The sequence below is a fragment of the Acomys russatus genome, chromosome X (genome assembly GCF_903995435.1).
Source record: "Acomys russatus chromosome X, mAcoRus1.1, whole genome shotgun sequence".
NCBI lineage: Eukaryota > Metazoa > Chordata > Mammalia > Rodentia > Muridae > Acomys > Acomys russatus.
Window position 1 is genome coordinate 26,301,284 of NC_067169.1, and position 18,306 is coordinate 26,319,589.

General features: G+C 42.1%; 1 protein-coding gene and 1 long non-coding RNA gene across 3 annotated transcripts in view; one reads left to right on the top strand and one right to left on the bottom strand.

The window, feature by feature from the left end:
* The window catches only part of Arhgap6 (Rho GTPase activating protein 6), a 483,811-nt gene extending 467,804 nt beyond the window's left edge, over window positions 1-16,007 (bottom strand). The window contains exon 1 of the mRNA XM_051142194.1: window positions 15,218-16,007. Coding sequence (XP_050998151.1) covers window positions 15,218-15,799 — 582 coding nt within the window. The 5' untranslated portion in view covers window positions 15,800-16,007. The remainder of the gene's footprint in view (window positions 1-15,217) is intronic.
* A 424-nt stretch (window positions 16,008-16,431) lies between these two features.
* Window positions 16,432-18,306, top strand: part of LOC127185657 (uncharacterized) — a 35,180-nt gene continuing 33,305 nt past the window's right edge. For both annotated transcript variants that reach the window (XR_007830204.1, XR_007830205.1), the window contains exon 1: window positions 16,432-16,641. This is a non-coding gene — a long non-coding RNA (uncharacterized LOC127185657). The remainder of the gene's footprint in view (window positions 16,642-18,306) is intronic.

The following is an 18,306-nucleotide window of genomic DNA, read 5'->3' on the forward strand; positions in this document are numbered from 1 at the left end:
GTGTGTGTGTGTGTGTATGTGTATGCTTGCACATGGACGTAGGTGCCTTTCGACTCCAGAAGAAGATGACAGATCACATATAGCTGGAGTTATGGGCAGTTGTGAGTCACTCAGTATGATGCTGAGAAATAAATTTAGGTCCTTGGAAAGAGCAATCCCAAGATACAAAGTCTTAAGTATTTCTTTGTTCTAACTCTATAACTAAAGGATGTCTTATTTTGCCATTGGTTCATGGACATATACATGTGACAAAAATATTCATTTGAATACAACTAGAATTGCAGAGCTCAAGCATTATAATTTAAATATAGAGGAAAACTGCACTGCATTGTAGTTCCTCAACTACTACATCTTTTCCAACAATTTACAAAACCAAAATTGTATCTTACAGTAGTTATTTACATTTACCATAGTACTGTGGCTTTTCTGTCCCCAGAAATATGATAAAATCTACTTATATCTTCCTACAAAAACAATTCAAAATAAATTATATTAGGTAATCAAAACAGACACCTCTGCACAACTTCTTATACTTCATGCATCCCAACTTCACTATTCAACTGATCTAATGACTTATTACAAAGTCAATGCAATTTTATCTCCCTTGCACAATTAATAGGTTGTAGGAATTGAAATTTAGAATTCATGAATAGTGGCACTGGAATTTGATCCCAAGCTTAGACATCTCTAAAGGCTCTGGTTATTTTGCCTATTTGCAATGCTTTTGGTTAGTGAGGATTTTGAGTAACTACTTTTAAATGCTGTTATTTGTGAACCTATGGTAATATACTTTGGGGGGCATCTGCTATAACTGTGCAGGGCAGCCTCAGCACAAGTTCAGGCAAGTCTTGTGTTGCTAGTGGTCCATATCTGATGCACATTCGGTCGCATGCCCAAAGTACAGGGTAGTCAAAACCCCAGTAGCAATCTCAACCCAAGGTGGCTAGAAACAACTGCAGATATCCTCCAGCTTCATGTCCTTTAGCTTCCAGCAGATTAAAAAAAATATTTCTCAGGGCTGGAGAGATAGCTCAGTGGTTAAGAGCACTGTCGCCTCTTCCAAAGGACCCGGGTTCAATTCCCAGCACCCATATAGCAGCTCACAACTGTCTGTAATTCCAGTTCCAAGGGATCTGACATCCTTACTCCCACACCAATGCACACAAAGTAAAATTAAATAAATTATAAAAAAATTATTTCTTACTTTCCCTACCAAAAGATGGGATCTCTTTACCTTGTCTTTGAATTGCCTAATCCTGTCACTCCCTTTGACAAAATACCAGAGATTAGTCATACGGTAAGAAAACCCAAAGCATATGGAGAAACATCCAGACACCAGACAGTAAATGAAGCCACAGTGAACCTTGCACGCCCTCCCTGACCCAAGCTGAAAGTAGGCAAGTGGATGAGCCCAGCTCATACCTCTAAAAACAAAACTCCCCAGCTGAGCCGGAATTGAATTTCTGAAACACAGACATTCACATCACTCAGGTCTGGGTTGATTTGTGATGCAAATAGTCAATGGCAGTGCTTCACAACCTTCCTGACACAGTTCCTCATGCTCTGGTGACCCTTAACCATAAAATTATTTTTGCTGCTACTTCACAGCTGTAATTTTGCTGCTCTTATGAATCATAATGTAAACATCTGATATACAGGATATCTGATATGCAACCTCTGTCATTCAGCCCCTAAAAGGGTCACGGCCCACAGGTTGAGAACCACTTGTCTATGACCTTAGCTAACTGAAGCACAGGTGGGTCATCCTGAGAGGCAGTCTACATTTCCCAGTGGCCCTGGTGGAACTTCAGCCATTCTCTTGTCCACAGCTACACCTGTTGTGACACAGCCTCATGATGGCATTTCCTTCTTTTCTCTTTCAGTCTGTCTTCTTCCTTCCTGCTTCCTGATGTCACCTTCCAACTCCACTGCATTCACCCACATCCTGTCTTTGAGGAAATTCAAATGAAGACATAGAACTTTGGCTTTTTCTATATTTTTGTACAAATTAAAAACATAACTATCTTCATAGAATAGGTTATCACCCAATGCTTCCAATACAATGAGACTTTCATTTTAAATTCTAAACCATGATGCTGCTGTGAAGATAAAAAGTGTGCATATATTAAACAAAAGCATTGTTTCTTAAAAGTTGCACATATATCAAAACACACTGGTAAATTGTGACACCAAACTCTGCACAAAACCTTTTCAAGTACAATGAAAATACTAAACTTTCTATGCTTTAAAAAGTACCTCTTGAACATATTCAACTAATTAACTCAAAGAAATCTTTGTTTATTAGACGTCAATTTTCTTTTTAACTAACCAACTTTCTTGTTCAATGAATTTGTCTATAAGTTCCATGTATAGGATTGCTTTAGATTCAATGAGTGAACAGTCACATGAACTACAATCTACCATATCTTTATGTAGCTTAGAAAGCTAATGAAGAGAATAAGATACAGAGCAGAATTTTATATGGAATAATTATTATTCTATAAAAAGGACACCTGTATATGAGAAAAGACTAAAACCATCACAATGCATTAACTCCGCTGCATCCAGCTGCTAGCACAGGAAAAAAAATTCACATTACTGTTTAAAAGAAAAATTAACTATTCTGCTTTTTTAAAGCCTCATAACTATGAATGATCAATTTCAACTAAAAAAAAAAAACAAATCACAAGCCTAAATTATTTCTCTAACACTTTTCTGCAAATGCGAATAGGGCTGGGGATGTATGTCCCTCGGGTGGTAGAATGCTCATGTAGGATCTCTGGACCTCTGGGTTCAACCCCCAGCACTGCACAGGCCAGGTATGGTAGCTCATACCTGTAATTCAAGTACTAGAGAGGTAGTTTAAGACCAAATGTTGAAGCTCATCTTTGGCAATGTATCAAGTTCCAGGGCATCCAGAGATACAGGACATTGCACGTGGAAAATGTAAGGAGCAATATATTTCCAATGTAATCACAAGTTGAAAGTTAGGGATGGCATATGCAGACTTCTTGCCTGGTATGCATGAGACCCTAGGTTCAATTGCAAGCACTGCAAATAATAGATGATAGGTAGATAGATAGATAGATAGATAGATAGATAGATAGATAGATAGATAGAGATAAAAGAATGGTTGTTGCAGCAGAATCACAAAATATTTGCTGAATGCATGCCTCAGAACTTCTAGAACCAGTGTTGACATTCAAGGCTGAAGGCCATCTCCATGTAAACTTTTGTGTCTGTTCTCTCAGTGTTTTGACAAACCCATTCTGACAACCCAGTTTATTGATAGTATGTTAGTATTAAGACCAGACTCCCACATCTCTTTAGAGGCTTGCTGAAGACCAAGAGCAGTGTTCTCATAGAACAGAATGCTGTATTTTTCTTTGAGCTTTCATACATATCACTAAAATAAGTTTGGCTCATGGTGTTGACTCCAAGAGCTTCAAGACACTTAGTTTTGATCTTGAATTTCTATAAATAGTTTGCAAAATGTCTTTGGATAAATAGTCTTCAGTTTCAGGTTTTATTCAATTCTAAATTTGATATATTCACAAAAGGAAACCATGGCAAAGGCTTTGTGTTGATGCTCACCAATCTGTACTTCCTAATAATACTAGATGGGTGGTTATTTGTATAACAAGAGAAGTATAAATTGTTTGTAGCATGATGATAGTCACCAGAACACTGTTGTAGTTTGAAAGAGAAATATTCCTAATAGGCTTATGCCTACGAGACCTGAAAACGTGGTTTCCCAGTGGATGGGGCTGCCTGGAGAGATTACAGCAAAGTGCAGCCTTGCTGGAAGCAGTGTTTGAGAACTTAAAGCCTTGACACACTTCTAGTCCATTCTGTTTGCTTTGTGTTTATGGATGAAGATGCAATGATTTATGTTCTGCATACCTGATGCCATGCCTTCTGCCATGATTAACTCTTATCTCTCCAGAACTGTAAGGCCAAGTAAAGTCTTCCTTCCTTCTATAAATTATTTTTGGTCAAATGTTCTATCATAGAACAGCAACATAAATAATATAATTTTCTTCTTAACACAATACTAGGAGAATTTTCTGTGCCCATTACTATCTAAAATGGCATGAGAAATAAAAAATTCTTCATCTTGGTTGTAAATTATTGGGCATAAAGTTGAAGTGTCATAGATGAGATTTAAGTATCACATAGATGTCTAGACAGGATAGAAGACTTTTAAGGACTTTCCCTTCAAATATTCCATTTATTTATATTATAGAATACTAAACTCCATCTAGAAATGCTAATAAGAACTATAGTCAGATATTTTAGAAATAAATGTTTTTGCATATATTATCAAATTTCTTCCAGGACTTTATGAAAGACAAAAACACCTGATAATCAGACATTGAGCACCTGTCAATGTTCACACACTTGAAATTGATGGTCCACAGTTTCAAAATCAAGGCTCTCTGCTACAGTTTTTAAGTTAATAACTTGACACCCAGGACACAACTGACCTAGACACAAGCATTCTTTTGCTATTGTTGTTGCTGCTGCTGTTGTTGTTTATTCTTCTCTGATTTGAGACGTCCTGACTCACTCAACCCCCATTTCCCCCAGATCCACTCCTCTTCCTATGTTTACCTTAAGAAAAGAGCAGTCCTCCCAGGGATATTTAACTGAACAGGTATATAACAAGTTACAATAAGACTAGCTCTCATATCAGGGCTGGATGAGGCAACCCAGTAGGAGGATTTTCAGCAAAGCATTTGAGTATAGAGACACTGTCTCAGCTGAGTGAAGCTGCTTTGTTATTCTAGAGAGATGCTGGCAAGATGAGCTATAAAAGGTCAGCCTCATGTGATCATAGTAGGATAAGGAAATGAACACAGTAGCCTTGAAGAAAACACACACACACACACACAGCCATTACCAGCTAGAGCTTCACTGATGATTATCCACTTTCTAACCTTCAAAGTATCCTACATTCAAAAAAAAAGCCAAATGAGATAAGGTTGCTCTGTGTTGGAATGAAGGCTGTCCCTTGGCCTACTGGCATGTGCTGGGTTACACCAAATCCACAGTGCAAGGGTGTCAAATTCCTGTGTTCCAAGTCACTAAGCCAAAATGCCTGGGGTGACAGCTTGTTGTTCCACGGCTGACCATGAAAACTGTACTTCACTTACCAACTTGTAAAATCAATTTCCAATCACAATCCTATGCAGTTGTGTCTACTCAGTCGTGTATTGACTACCACCTCTTTTACAGCCATGGTGGCAAGATCAGATTCCCAGTTCATGCAGGAGACACATAAATATATTTGACTAAATCAACCCCTTAGTTCCTCTCAGAGAGTGTGCTGTGTCTTTTTTTTAATTGGGTGTTGTTGTTGTTGTTAATGTTTTGCTTCCTAACTGTGTGTGTGGGCACATCTTCAATTTTATTTTATTTTGGCTTCTTTTCCTTCCTGTGCTCTGGTCACCTCACAAGTAAATATGCCACGGAATCCTCACAAAACCTTTCTGAGCTAAGCACCTTCATTAGCTTCATTTGGTAGGCAAATAATCAGAGGCACAAAGAAGATGGGTGCCTCATTTGTTCTAGTCACAGGATAGAGCAATAATTTGAATCCAGGCCCTTTGGGTCCACCCAATTCATTCCTTCTCCGCCCACATCTGCTTATCTCTTAATCTGAGCCTCAGTGTCCTCATCTGGAACATCACTGCTGATACCATCCCCATCCTCCAGAGTCACCTCAATAATAACCACAACAAAAACTGGGGCTCACTCTCCAAACCCTATAAATACTAATTGCTTTTTCACTTACCGTCATTGCCATTACCCATCAACTCAGCAAGGAAGCAAAGAAAGTTTCAACTGGAGAAGAATTGGATTTTGTTCAAATAACCAAAATACAAGCTGGACATGGTGGCTCACGCCTTTAATCCCAGCACTTGGGAGGCAGAGGCAAGCGGATCGCTGTGAGTTTGAGGCCAGCCTGGGCTACAAAGCGAGTCTAGGACAGCCAAAGCTAACACAAACAGACCCTGTCTCAAGAAACAAAACAAAACAAAGCAAAGCAAAAGAAAACAAAAAAAGATTGAGTAAAGCAGATGTCTCACTATAGTGAAGTTTAAGTTGCCATAGCTATTGTCACCTAAGGCTTCTCTCCCTTCTCCTCTCCATCTTGTTCTCAGAATATCTGCTGTTACAACTGAAAGAAGAAGTCATCAAAGTTGCAAGCTGACAATTGATCCAATTTACATTTCATCTTTTTTTATGATTAGTACAGAACTATGAAAAGACAACACACTATTTTGTTGTTCCATACAGCCACATAATTCAGCTCACTCTGTCTCTCCAAAGACTTCCTGGGCTCAGCATTCTCCTCTTGGGTCTATCAACATTATTACTGAAGAAGTGGCTGCTTCTCAAATTTTCTTTTAGTTCTGATACTTCCTGAAGGTCTTTGACTGTTTAATGGCTCTGATGAGATACAGCCAGGATATTTTTCACAGTTTTAAGTAGTTGTGGTGCTTTTCTAAAATAGCTACCATTTCTGAAAAGCAATCATTTTAATAGCTTCTCTCTGCTTGATTCCAAGTTAATAAGCAATGCGTAGAATTTCCATGGTAACCAATCTCAGAAAATCCCAGAGGTAGCTACTGACTCCTCTACTGAATCTTCCAAAGCTGTTACTACTCCCCTCATGGCATCTTCAAAGAAACACACAAAATACTGTTTCCCTACATTTGTGTTTACCTTTATTGCAAACATGGCATAGCAGCAATGTTTGGTGTGTTTTCGGAATATAATGAAAGCATCATCCTTTTACTTTGGCTGAAGCTCAATTCAGAGATCAGACCATTTGACCTACTAAACTGTATATTGGGTGCTTTTTAGTACATCAGCAAGGTTATACAACCATCACCTATATCTAGTTTGAGATCACTTTCATTATCCTAAAAAGAGATATCCCTTAGAAATCAATCCTCATCCCTCCCTCCTGTCAACTTCTAAACACTACAACTTTACTTTCTACCTCCATTTTGTCTACTTGCCAACTAAAAGACAACCAGTGGTCTTTTGCAATGAACTCCTTCTATGTAGCATGGTGTTTTCAAGATTCACTCCTGGGTAGCATGCACCAGTACTTCAACTCCTTTGTTGATGAATAATCTCCCACTGTGCAGCTAGGCCATGTTTTGTTTTCCATTCATCAGTTAACAAGTGGTTGGGTTGGTTCCATCATTCTACTCATAAGAATAATACTGCTCTGACACTCATGCATATGGTTTGGAATGAACATGTTTTCATTTTTCTTGGGTATATAACCAGGAGCAGAATTGCTGAGTCATAGGGTAATGCTCTCTGACATGTTAAACAACTGTCAAATGGCTTTCAAAATTACTGCGTCATTCTACATTTCTGCTAGCGGCAGAGAAGCATGCTAATTTTTTTCACATCTTGTCAACACTTCCTGTTATCACTCTTTTTCAATTCTAACTATCCCAGTGGTATCTTATAAAGGTCTTGATTTGCATCACCCTAATGGCTAATGAAAATATCATTCTTTAGCAGCTAACATAATAACTAATTTCAATTTTTACTCACTAAATTCCAGGTGTTTCTTCCATATTATGACATAGTTGCAATCATAACCCCACTTTATTTATCTAAGTAATGGTTTAGTACAGATGCAGTAAACTTTAGAACAAGATGTGATGTTCCCAAAAGCCTGTTTCCAGGATCTAAGAGAACCACTGTCAACAAACAGACTTTCTCAGTTCTTGGGTATATTCTACTACGAAATATATTTTCCTGTATGTGAGGACCAGATTATAAGAATCAGGAGCTCACCATGGAAAAATAAGTTCTGATTGTATTAGGAAGTTTTTTTTCATCTGATCATAGTAACTAGTTGAGCCCAACAGCACAGATGTAGACTTCTCAGTTAGAGCTGGAAGTAAGTTACCAAAAATCAAAGGGAATGGGATAGAGGTAAAGTCTACAGAGAACTTTCCATTGAATAAGGAAATCAATACCACAGAGCTCAAAGTCTAGCCAGACCTGTACTTCCATTTTCCCACTACCATATTCTAATCAAGGCACATTTCTCTAAGTACCTCAAACATACTACAGTCCCTCTTTTCACAATCCTCTATGCATATTCTTGAGTACACAGGTGCACAGCCATGTGGAAAACAGAAAACAACCTAAGTGTCAGCGTCAGGAACGACATCCACCTGAGTTGACTCAGGGATTCTCACCAATTAGGCTAGACTGATTAGGCCTGGAGCTCACCAATTAGGCTAGAGTTACTTGCCAGGGAACTCAGTCATCCTCCTGTCTCCACCTCCCCAGTGTTAGGAGGTGTGTTTTGGAGGATCAAACTCATGTCCAAGTGCTTAAGAAACAAGAGATTTATAGACTGATTAAGTTATCTCTCCAGCCCCTTTTCCCTCTTAAACATAGCCTTGCCTGGGAGGGCTTTGCAAAAAGCCCACCATCCACTGGTATCACTTGCTATAGTCCAGACAGCTTTAACTTTTATGTCCAATTGGTAGCGTTTCTGTAACAAATTATCACATACACATACACTTTTCAATATTTGGGGAGGTCAGCATCTCACTGGGCCAGGAGGACCAAGGTGTCCCTAGAGTCATGTGTGCTTGTAGCAGGGAACTCTTGAGAAGAAACTTGTTTCTTTGTCTTTTCCAGCTTCTGGAAACTGGTGTGTTCCTTGGTTCATGACTGCTTCCTCCATCTTTAAACTAGCAGTATAGCATTCTCAAAATCTCTTCCTCACTCTCCTTCCTCTTTCTCTCCTCCCACTACTCCCTTCCTCCTTTCTCTCCCTCTAGAACTTATCTTTCTGATCCCCTCTTATAAGGAACTCTGTTATTGCATTGGCCCCACCCATGTAATCCATAATAGTCTTACATTAACAAAGTTTCTTTTGAAATGTAAGGAATATTTACCCACTTGGGGATTGAGATATGGACAGCGACATCTTTGGGGATCATTAGTTAATCTGCTACAACCCCCTGTCATAATGGCTAGCACACTAAACAAATGTAAAGATTTCTTCACTGGTTATTACTGCCTCCACGGGCTATGAGTACCTTACATAGTAAGGCTTGTAAGTTGCACAGATATATCCAAGGCCCACTGCGTAGCTGACACTGAATAAATATTTGATGAGGCCCTAACTAAGTGACCAGTTTGGTTTTGCTATAACAGAATTGCTGAAGGCGAGGAAGAAAGCCAAGATTATATTGCAAAATGCACTGAAATGACTAGCTGAGCAATTAAGTTTGCCAGGAACAGTAGCATGCTCATTTAATTCCAGCACTTCTGAGGCAGAAGCAATGCAGTCTCTATGAGTTTTAGGCCTGCCTGGTCTACCTATTGAATTCCAGGCCAGACAAGGTTACACAGTGAGAAACTGTCTCAAAAATAAAAACTTCATTCCGTACACACTGAGCTCTGTCAAATGTGCCTTGTGAGAGGCCAACATGATTATAATTGTGTTATGGGAATATAAAACCAAGAACAGATTCCACTGAAGACAAAGTGACCAATCAGGAGGAAGCAGTGGCAAAGGACTGTCGGGTAAGAAGCAGAAATGAGGCATTGACAAGAAGAATGAAACACGTGAGATAGATGTAAGGACCCTCTTTAGATATTTTCACGTAGTTCCCTCAGATCCTTTCTAGAATGGAAGAAGTAAGCATTGAAAGATTTGAGATGAGAAGAGAAGGAAAGAAAAGAAACAAGTAAAATAGGGAAGGTGCTAAAGACTTCCTGGCCTGGTAACCATAGGCAAGCAAGAGAATGTTAATGACAACCAAAATAACATAGACAATGGATCATGTTCAGAGAAAGGGGAGCCTATCATTCTGTTCCAGATTCTTTCGAAGTCAAGCCACCCAGTGGCTACTCTGAGAAGATGTCTAGCAGGAAATCAGACAATGCATGTCACATGCTTGCAGTGATGAGCACCTTGTGGTCTAAAACTCTGGAACACGGGTTAGATCTTAAGAATGTAAAGCTAAATGGGAGTTCTGCTTTCAGGCACTTCAACAGTTGCAAAAGAACACCTGGCTAAAATGGAGAATATGAAATACAGAAGTTTTATAGCAAGGGTTATATATAAACTCTCATTTGTACACAGGATGCTTGGCATGATAGTGCCATGTGCCCCTCTCCTCAGTTCCTACTTCTGCCTGTTTTGTAATTCTATACCATGCTTCCCTAGATATCACAGCCATGCATCTAAAATATGTATTTGTGTTAATATCCTCAGCCTTCAAAACTCCCAAGTTCCCTCATTCTCTACAGTGGAGTCCCTCAGCTATCTTTGTGCAATGATTCTTCCTCATGGGACTGCCCTGAACATGGCAGGGTGTTTAAACACTTTCCTGGCCTCCCAAATAGATTTCACTAGGAGAAACCACCCTGTAGTAGACATCATAAAGTCCTGCCAAAGATGGACATGCTGGTAACTTCATAGTACACCATAGAAAAGAGGAATTCAAGTTTCAAATGCAATTAAAGTTTGCTCATCAGATGTCCTTAAAATAGTGAGATTACCCTGGATTACCCAGATGATCCCAATGTAAGCATACATGTCTTGAAGAAAGTCAGATGGAGAAATGACTAGAGAAGAAGGATTAAAAAGATAACAACATGGCTAGCTTTGAAGATAAAGGGGAAAGTGCTATTAGGAAAGTCAAGGCTGCGAATCTTAGAAGCCTTTAGAAGGAACACAGCTCCACTAGAATCTTACATGTAGCCTAGTGAGAATCACTGGAACTGGTACCCAGAAAAAGAATAGATTTGTGTTGCTTTAAACCACTAAATTTGTGATCAGAAATTGAAACAGCAGCACTACTAGCTGTAACATCCCCAAACATCTTCAAGATTTTCCAAATGGCTCTTGAGAACAAACCCACCACCAAGTTAAGAGTTCCTGGTTCTATACAATAGAGTCCAAATTCCTCAGACTCCCATTGTGTGACTCTCCCTGATTAAACACTGCCCTGCCTGTTGAACAAGATCACCCAAGAGATAGTCAGACACTACCCCACCTAACTGCACTTCACAAATAGGCTACGTCATTTCACATATCTGCAGGTGCGAGGAGACTCCTAGGAGAGGATAGAGAATGTGCTTTGACCCTCCCGTCATTTTTATCTATGCTTATAGGTATTCCTCTACAGTGTACCCGAGTTCTGTTTTCAACACATTACTATATCAAAAGCCCTCTAGTTGCTACGTATATTAGGTTGCAGGTATCTTAACCATCCCAACTCAAACATACTGCATTTAACTCCTTGTCATTCGTCTTTGTTGAAGCTCAGGCATAACCAATGCCTCTATGCCAATGCACTCCCACTTTTTCTTTCTCGGCAAGAAATAAGCCCCCTGGGGCTGAGAAGATGGCTTACCCCACAAGTGTGAGAACCTGCGTTTGAATCCTCAGAACCCACATAAGCCTCCCCACAGTAGCATGCATCTATAACCTCATGCTTCAGGTCAAGAGGTAGAGAGGAAAGAATTCAAGGCTCTCAGGCCAGCCAGTCAGATTTATGCACTTCAAACAACAAAGAGACCCTGTTTCTAAGAAGGTGGAAGGTAAAAAACCAACTTCTGAGGTTGTCATCTGATGTCCATACACATACCCCTTATATAGACACACAAATACACACAAGAAGTGACTTTTCATCCCCTTTAAGTCACACTGACTTAAAGATCAAATTCAACTGTTCTCAAGAGTGAAAACCTCCAAGACCCTGCCCCCAAAACAGTGAATCATCCCTTGCTCAACTCTGGTCTCTCATAATGTTAATCTTTTTACACCATACCCTCATTAAGAACTAACCCCATACTTGGAGTTCTCTGCACTCATGGTATGTAGAGAAATAAATGTCTTTAACAGGAATGAAGAAAAGAATAGAAGCCACTGCTACAGAAATTATCATGACTGTGAGTTATCCAAGATGGAAAATGCCCAGGAGCATATGGGCACAATTTCTGGTCTGGTTCTCAAGAGTCAAGAGGATTCCAGGTTTGAAAGAACAGGTGGTATTCCTTTATCAGAGGCAGAGGAAGAGCTTGGCTGCTAAAGAACACAAGTTGGTAAACATGTACTGATTGCATCATTCATATTGTGTGTCATTTCTGAGCATTGAGTGAGCACAAATAATAGAATGGTGGGCATTTATGAGACTCTTCAGAGTGGAAACTTCTGTGTGACCTAATTTTGTTTAAAATCAGAGTCTGGTCAAAGTACTAAATGTGAATGGATGTGGTCTATCACTGAGTAAACCTGAAATAAATCAATAAATTATCAGATATATTCATGTGAATTTAGAGGAGTGTTTGTGTGTGTGAGTGTGTGTGTGTGTGTGAGTGTGTGTATGTGTGTGTATGTGTGTGTGTGTGTGTGTGTGTGTGTGAGAGAGAGAGAGAGAGAGAGAGAGAGGAAACCTTAAGTATGTGGAATCTGCAAACATACCTCTAGGGGATCTTTGTGGATTTAGGCTAGTTTGCAGTCCTTCTGTAGGCCCAGCTTGAGGTGCTACATTCACCATCAAAAATGCAATGGTTCTTAGTTTAGGTAGGTCTTCCCCTAGAAAGTATTTGGCAACATCAACAGGTTTTCTTGTCATACTGGAAAAAAAGAGGTACTGTGATGGCTAGTCGATGTCAACTTAATATAAGCTAGAGTTGTCTGAAAGGAAAGAACCTTAGTTGAAGGAATGTTCCATAAGATCCAGCTATAGGGGAGCATCTTCTTAATCAGTAGTTGATGGGAGATAAACCAGCCCTTTGTGAGTAGTGCTATCCTTGGGCTAGTGGTCCCAGGTTTTTTTTTTTTTTTAAATCAGGCTGAGCAAGCTATGGGGAAGAAGCAAATAAGCAGCACCCTTTTATAGCCTCTGCATTAGCTTCTGTCTCCAGGTTCCTGCCTTGTTTGAGTTCTTGTCCTGACTTCTCAGTGATGGACTACAATGCAAAAACATATGCTGAAATAAACCCTCTCCTCTTCAACTTCCTTTTGGGTCATGGTGTTTCATCACAGCAGTAGGTCTCCAAGCTAAGACAGTTGCTCCAAGGAACGTAGGGGGCAGAGGACAGGGATGCTACTGAACACTGCAACATCCATAGCAAAAAACCACTGGGTCTTGGACAGCAATAGTGCTAAGATTGAGAAACCCTGAGACAGAACAACCAAGAAAAGTGCAAGAAACAAGTCTGTGTGAACCAAAGTTCACTTCTGAGACCTCTGAGTAGCCGCATAGGGTTCTCATTTTCTGGGTTTTTGCCATTATTAGTAACATTTCTCTCTTAAGACAAAGGATATAGCTTGCTTGCAAGCATGAATGACAGGCAGTGCCCAATGGGATGAATTTTTCTTGGAGTTTGAAAGGTTTCCAGAATATTCAATCTTTGAAAGGTAACCCAGACCATTAAATTCCAGACCTAGGAGTTATGTTAGCATAGCTTCGCCTCTACTAAGTAAAACCAGCATTGGACTTAACGTGCCAGTATTCCACCCAATCACCTCCTATGTGCCTCAAGCATAAAGGGATGCCCACCCCTACCCACTTACGCACATAAACCTTTTATGGGAAAGTTGTGTTCTTTTGCTATATGGCAAAGCACTCAGTTTTATCCACTACAAACGGGTAAAAGTCATGGTGGATGAGATCTGTGCAGACTGCCTACACACTCTGAAATGGACAAAAGCCATCCAGTATTGCTGAAACTCAAATTCTTGTTCGTTGATTATGAGATGTTAATGGATAAGAATGCCAGCAACAATCAAATCTGAAGCTTTGGCTAGCTTCTGATATCTCTCCTCTCCCCTTATCTCTTGTCCTCCCTCCATTCTTTCTCCTCCTTCCCCTCCCTCCTATAGATTAATCTACTAAAGTGTGCCTCTGAAACTGAGCGGGAACTTAGCTTTTCTTTTTCCCAATACCAAGCCTATTGTTTTGGATATAATGTGGTATCTTTGCCTCAACTTTTCTTCCCACTATCTCCCTGATCCAGTCAGCAATGTTTTTGTTCATTTTTTTCATAATCCACATGTCATGCACCACCACCAGTAGTTACTTTAACTTAGTCACTAACATTAACAACACCTGATTCTGTTATTTATGATCAATAATGCTGGCCCCCACCCCCACGCAGGGTGGTCTACTAAAGCTGAACTCTAAAAGTTATCTCATGCTAACAGAACTGAAAGGCTATTTTCAAACTGTTCAGCTTGGTTGTATTTCCTTTATTTAGCCTAAATCTCCAGCAATTACATAGTATTTCATTTCATTTCTGTAATGCTAACTGTGCTTTAAGGTATTTAATTACAATTGATGAGGTCTCCCTTCTTTTATGGAAACAGATCCCAGGCAAACCTATAGAGCTTGTGGACTAAACTGGGAAGGAGTTGGTCATTTTTTAACCAACTACTATTTATTCTCTAAAAGTATGTTGCTCTCCAAGTCTCCATCAACCACAGTTTCCCAATGGCTCTATTCTCCATTCAGAACAAGAGAGCAAACATTTGAAAGAAATCAGATAGCTTCCTCCAAGTTTCCTATTTATTATTGATTCCTGATTCATGTCTATTCCAGTAACTACTAATTGTCCTTAGTGGAATTTAGGCGGATTTCCATGACATTTCAGACCCTTAAGCACAGAAAGTATTCGGTACCATAGATTTCTGAAATTACACCTTTAGGAAAAAGAAATCAAAACTAGAGAATTATAATAGTTATTCTACCATGCCACCCAAACACACACACACACACACACACACACACACACACACACACACACACACACCATCCTACAAAATAGTTTCTGAACTCTAGTGGTAGATGTATAGCATTTCATCAGAAAATCGTAAAGAACTCAGCAATAAACTCTTTGAGTTCCTAAAATTATCCAGGTTTGGTGAAGAGATCAGATGGCCCTTTGATTGCCTGCAGCATCAGAAAGAAATCAAAACACCATCTCTTCCTCCAAATCTTGGGACCACTCTAAAGTGAACCCTGGTACTCCTCCAGAAATATTCATAGCACCTAGGGTGGTCCCATTCTGGCACTAGCCCGCTAGAGTGAAGCCGCTAAGGCTAAGGCCTCACTCTGTACACCAGAGGGACTTAAAAACAGCCACCTGGAACTGCCTGTGGCATCCAGCTTTGGGCTGTGAGACGCATGGCGCTGGTCCCTACCTCAGACCTCCACACGATGTAAGGGTGGCTGCGACTGTTCGGTGGGGGCTGGAACTTCTTCTGCTGGAGCCATCTCCTAGGAGAAGCAAAGATGCCATTGGGGCCTCCCCCGGAGGAACAGAGGATGCTTGCTGGACTGCGGCTACTCGACGACCCAGCCAGGACGGAAGGCAGGTCCCAGACCATGCTTTTCTTGAGACTGCGACTCAGCGGGACATCATAGTCAAAGTGGAAGCTGCCAGAAGGCGACTTTTCTTGAGGGGTACTGGGCGTGGAGAAAGAGGAGCACAGAGGTCTGGGTGTCGGGAACCGGGTAGCCCGAGGGTGCTGACTCCGGGGAGAAGATGCCGAACGAGAACCAAGACCCTCAGCTAGGTGCTGCGGAGAGTGAAGGCGGCTTACTGTGGAGCCCCGCAAGCCGCCTTCTGTGCCCATTTCGCTCCCGCAGCCACCGATCAGGGCTGGGTCCAGGCTGCGCGTCTGGCGCAGCTTCCTTTTGGAGAATCCCTTGGCTGAGGCCGTACCGCCCGACGCGGACGAAGAGCAGGAGAAGACACTGTGCAGCAGGCTCTGTGCCGACATCTCGGCAGGGGCTGGGTCCGAGGGCCACTTTCTTCTCTTTTCCCTCCTAGATCGCTGGAGGCTCTGCCCTGAGAAAACAAGTGGCCTGAGTAGGCTCGGAGAAAGCTGCCAAGCGGGTCTCGCAGAGGACTGTGGAAAGCTGTGTGCCCTGTTCACGCGCCACCAGAGCGCTCTAAATGTCCCTGCGGAGACAGAAACAGGAGCTCCATCCCCAACCTTCTAGGAAAAAAGAAGTCCGGGTCCCTTTGCCGCCTTAAGAACCTTCCCCAGGGAGCCTAAGTCTCTAAGAGGCTAAGGAAGAGGAGGAAGACGGTCACTGACTTGCTGGGATCTCAGCTTCAGCCCGCCTGCGCCACTCCCCCTTCCCAGCTGAAGGCGGGAGACGCTGAGCCTCCAGCTCTGCTCCCTGGCTCTGGACAGCCTCGAAGTCTCCAGCAAGCTCCTCCTCGTGGCCTAAGGACAGTCCCGAGGGCTCCAGAGGAGGCTGCCTGAGAGTCCGCCCAGAGTGCGTCCCTGATGCTCCTGGCGCGGTGAGAACTCCTCCAGAGCTCCAAGCTCAGTTGCTCGGCTGCGCCCCCCGATGCACCTTCTTGGTGATTTGGGGACTGCCCCTGTGTTTTGGGGATCAGCTGTGCTGTAGCGTCCTACTTTTCGACTGGTTAGGCTCAAAGGTGTTTCCAAGTTCACCTTCCTGCCCGGTCCCTGTGTTGACTCAGTGGGACACGGAGTGTGCTGCTTCCTGGGCCTTCCAGGAGTGGAGTGACAATGGTAGCAAAGAACTCGCTGCTTGTACTCAGCGCTACTCTCAAAGGACTGAGCTCAGAAGACAGCCTCTGAAGCGGGTATTCGAGTTCCTCTGTAGAGCGACACTTGATATTCGCTGCCAGCCTTGGTTGGGCCCAGAGCTGGCACAGAGATGTCCCAGCACCCTTGCGCCAGAGGCAGCAGGGAAAGGGGTGGCCTGTCCGGGGTAGGGCCAGAGGAACGCAGGGTCTGGAGCCTGGGCGGAGCCAGGAGCAGGAAAAAGCAGAACGTGAAGTTTTCCAGGCGCCAAACCTGGGAAGTAGCTCAGTGAGCCAGCAGCTGGTCTCTGATACCCAGCCACTAGGGAGAAAGTCGCGAGGACGGAAGTGCAGACCTTCTCCCCCAGCTCCCCTCCCCCAAACCCAGGGGGCGCCTTCTCCACACAGGGTTCTGTAAAGGAAGGGGAGTGTCAGATTGCACCCCACCCACTGGTGTCAGACCCGCAACCCCAGGCAGTCTTTTGAACTTAGAGTTAAATCCCCTGCCTTCTCTTCTCCTACCTACAATCCACCACCCTTTTTTTTTCCTTTCTTTTTCTATTTTAAAGGAAAGCTGAAGATGCGCTTCAAATGCTTGAGGCTGCCAACAGGGACCCACTGAGAAAAGTGGAAGTGGGTGGAGAGCCCTCACGAGAGTCAGAGACCCGAGCACGTGTGTGTAGATGTGTTGTTCTATTAGGAAAGATGAACAGAGCTTGATCTGGGTGGAGATCCATGCTAAATAAAATGAATTGGCTTCAGGGGTCTGCCCCAGAATGGTGCCTAGCACAGGGCTCAGCTGCCAGGTCTTGGGTAACTGAAAAACACAGAAGTCTTGGTCAGTAATCTGGGCTTGGAAATGAACCCAGAGCAGCTTCTTCCACTTTCCCACTCATGGAATCTGTAAAACGCCAAGCCTTGCCTCTTGTGGGGCTTTCTGATGTCACACTTAAATTTTGCTAGGCATCTTACAATCATCTCTGCAGGGACTGCAGGGATGGGTCCGAATGTTAGAAGTAGGTGACAGCTACTTTTTGTGTTTCTGTGTGTTACAAAACAAAAAGCAAAACAAACAACAACAAAAAAAAAGGGGGGGGGCGAAGAGAAATTACTACAAATAACAATGAGACTTTACAGTCTCTTTTAAAAATGTATACTGAGGTTATTAATACTGGCGTTTGCCACAGCATTTGCCTTGTGAAACACCAGCAACTATTCAAGTTTGAGTTTTAGAAAACCTGCTTCCTGTGACACTGTTTGCAGAGGTGGATTGCTTCACTGTAGCTTTGTACAATGCCTCCTGGAAGTTCCTAGGTGTTTTACTAGTTACTGTTAGATATTTAGTGTTCACCAATTATCAGGAGGCAGGGTGTGAAATCTAATTAGCAGGAAAATTCATCTCCTACACAGAGCACACGGGCATCCTATTCAGGTCTCTCCTGTAACCTGCTTCTCTTTGTAAATGCCCTGGGAAAGCTTGAATGGGAATGAGCTGCTGAGTGAAGATAGTTTTGTTTTAGTTTTTATTGTTTTTGTTTGCTTTCTTTTGTTGGGTGTTTTTGTGGTGGGAGGTGGCAGGGGCTTTGTCCTGGCTAGTTCTGTGTCAACTTGACACAAGCTGGAGTCTTCAGAGAGGAGAGAGCCTCAATTGGGAGGTAGGCATTTTCTCATTTAGTGATTGATAGGAGATGGCCCAGCTGATTGTGGACAGGTCCATCCCAGGGC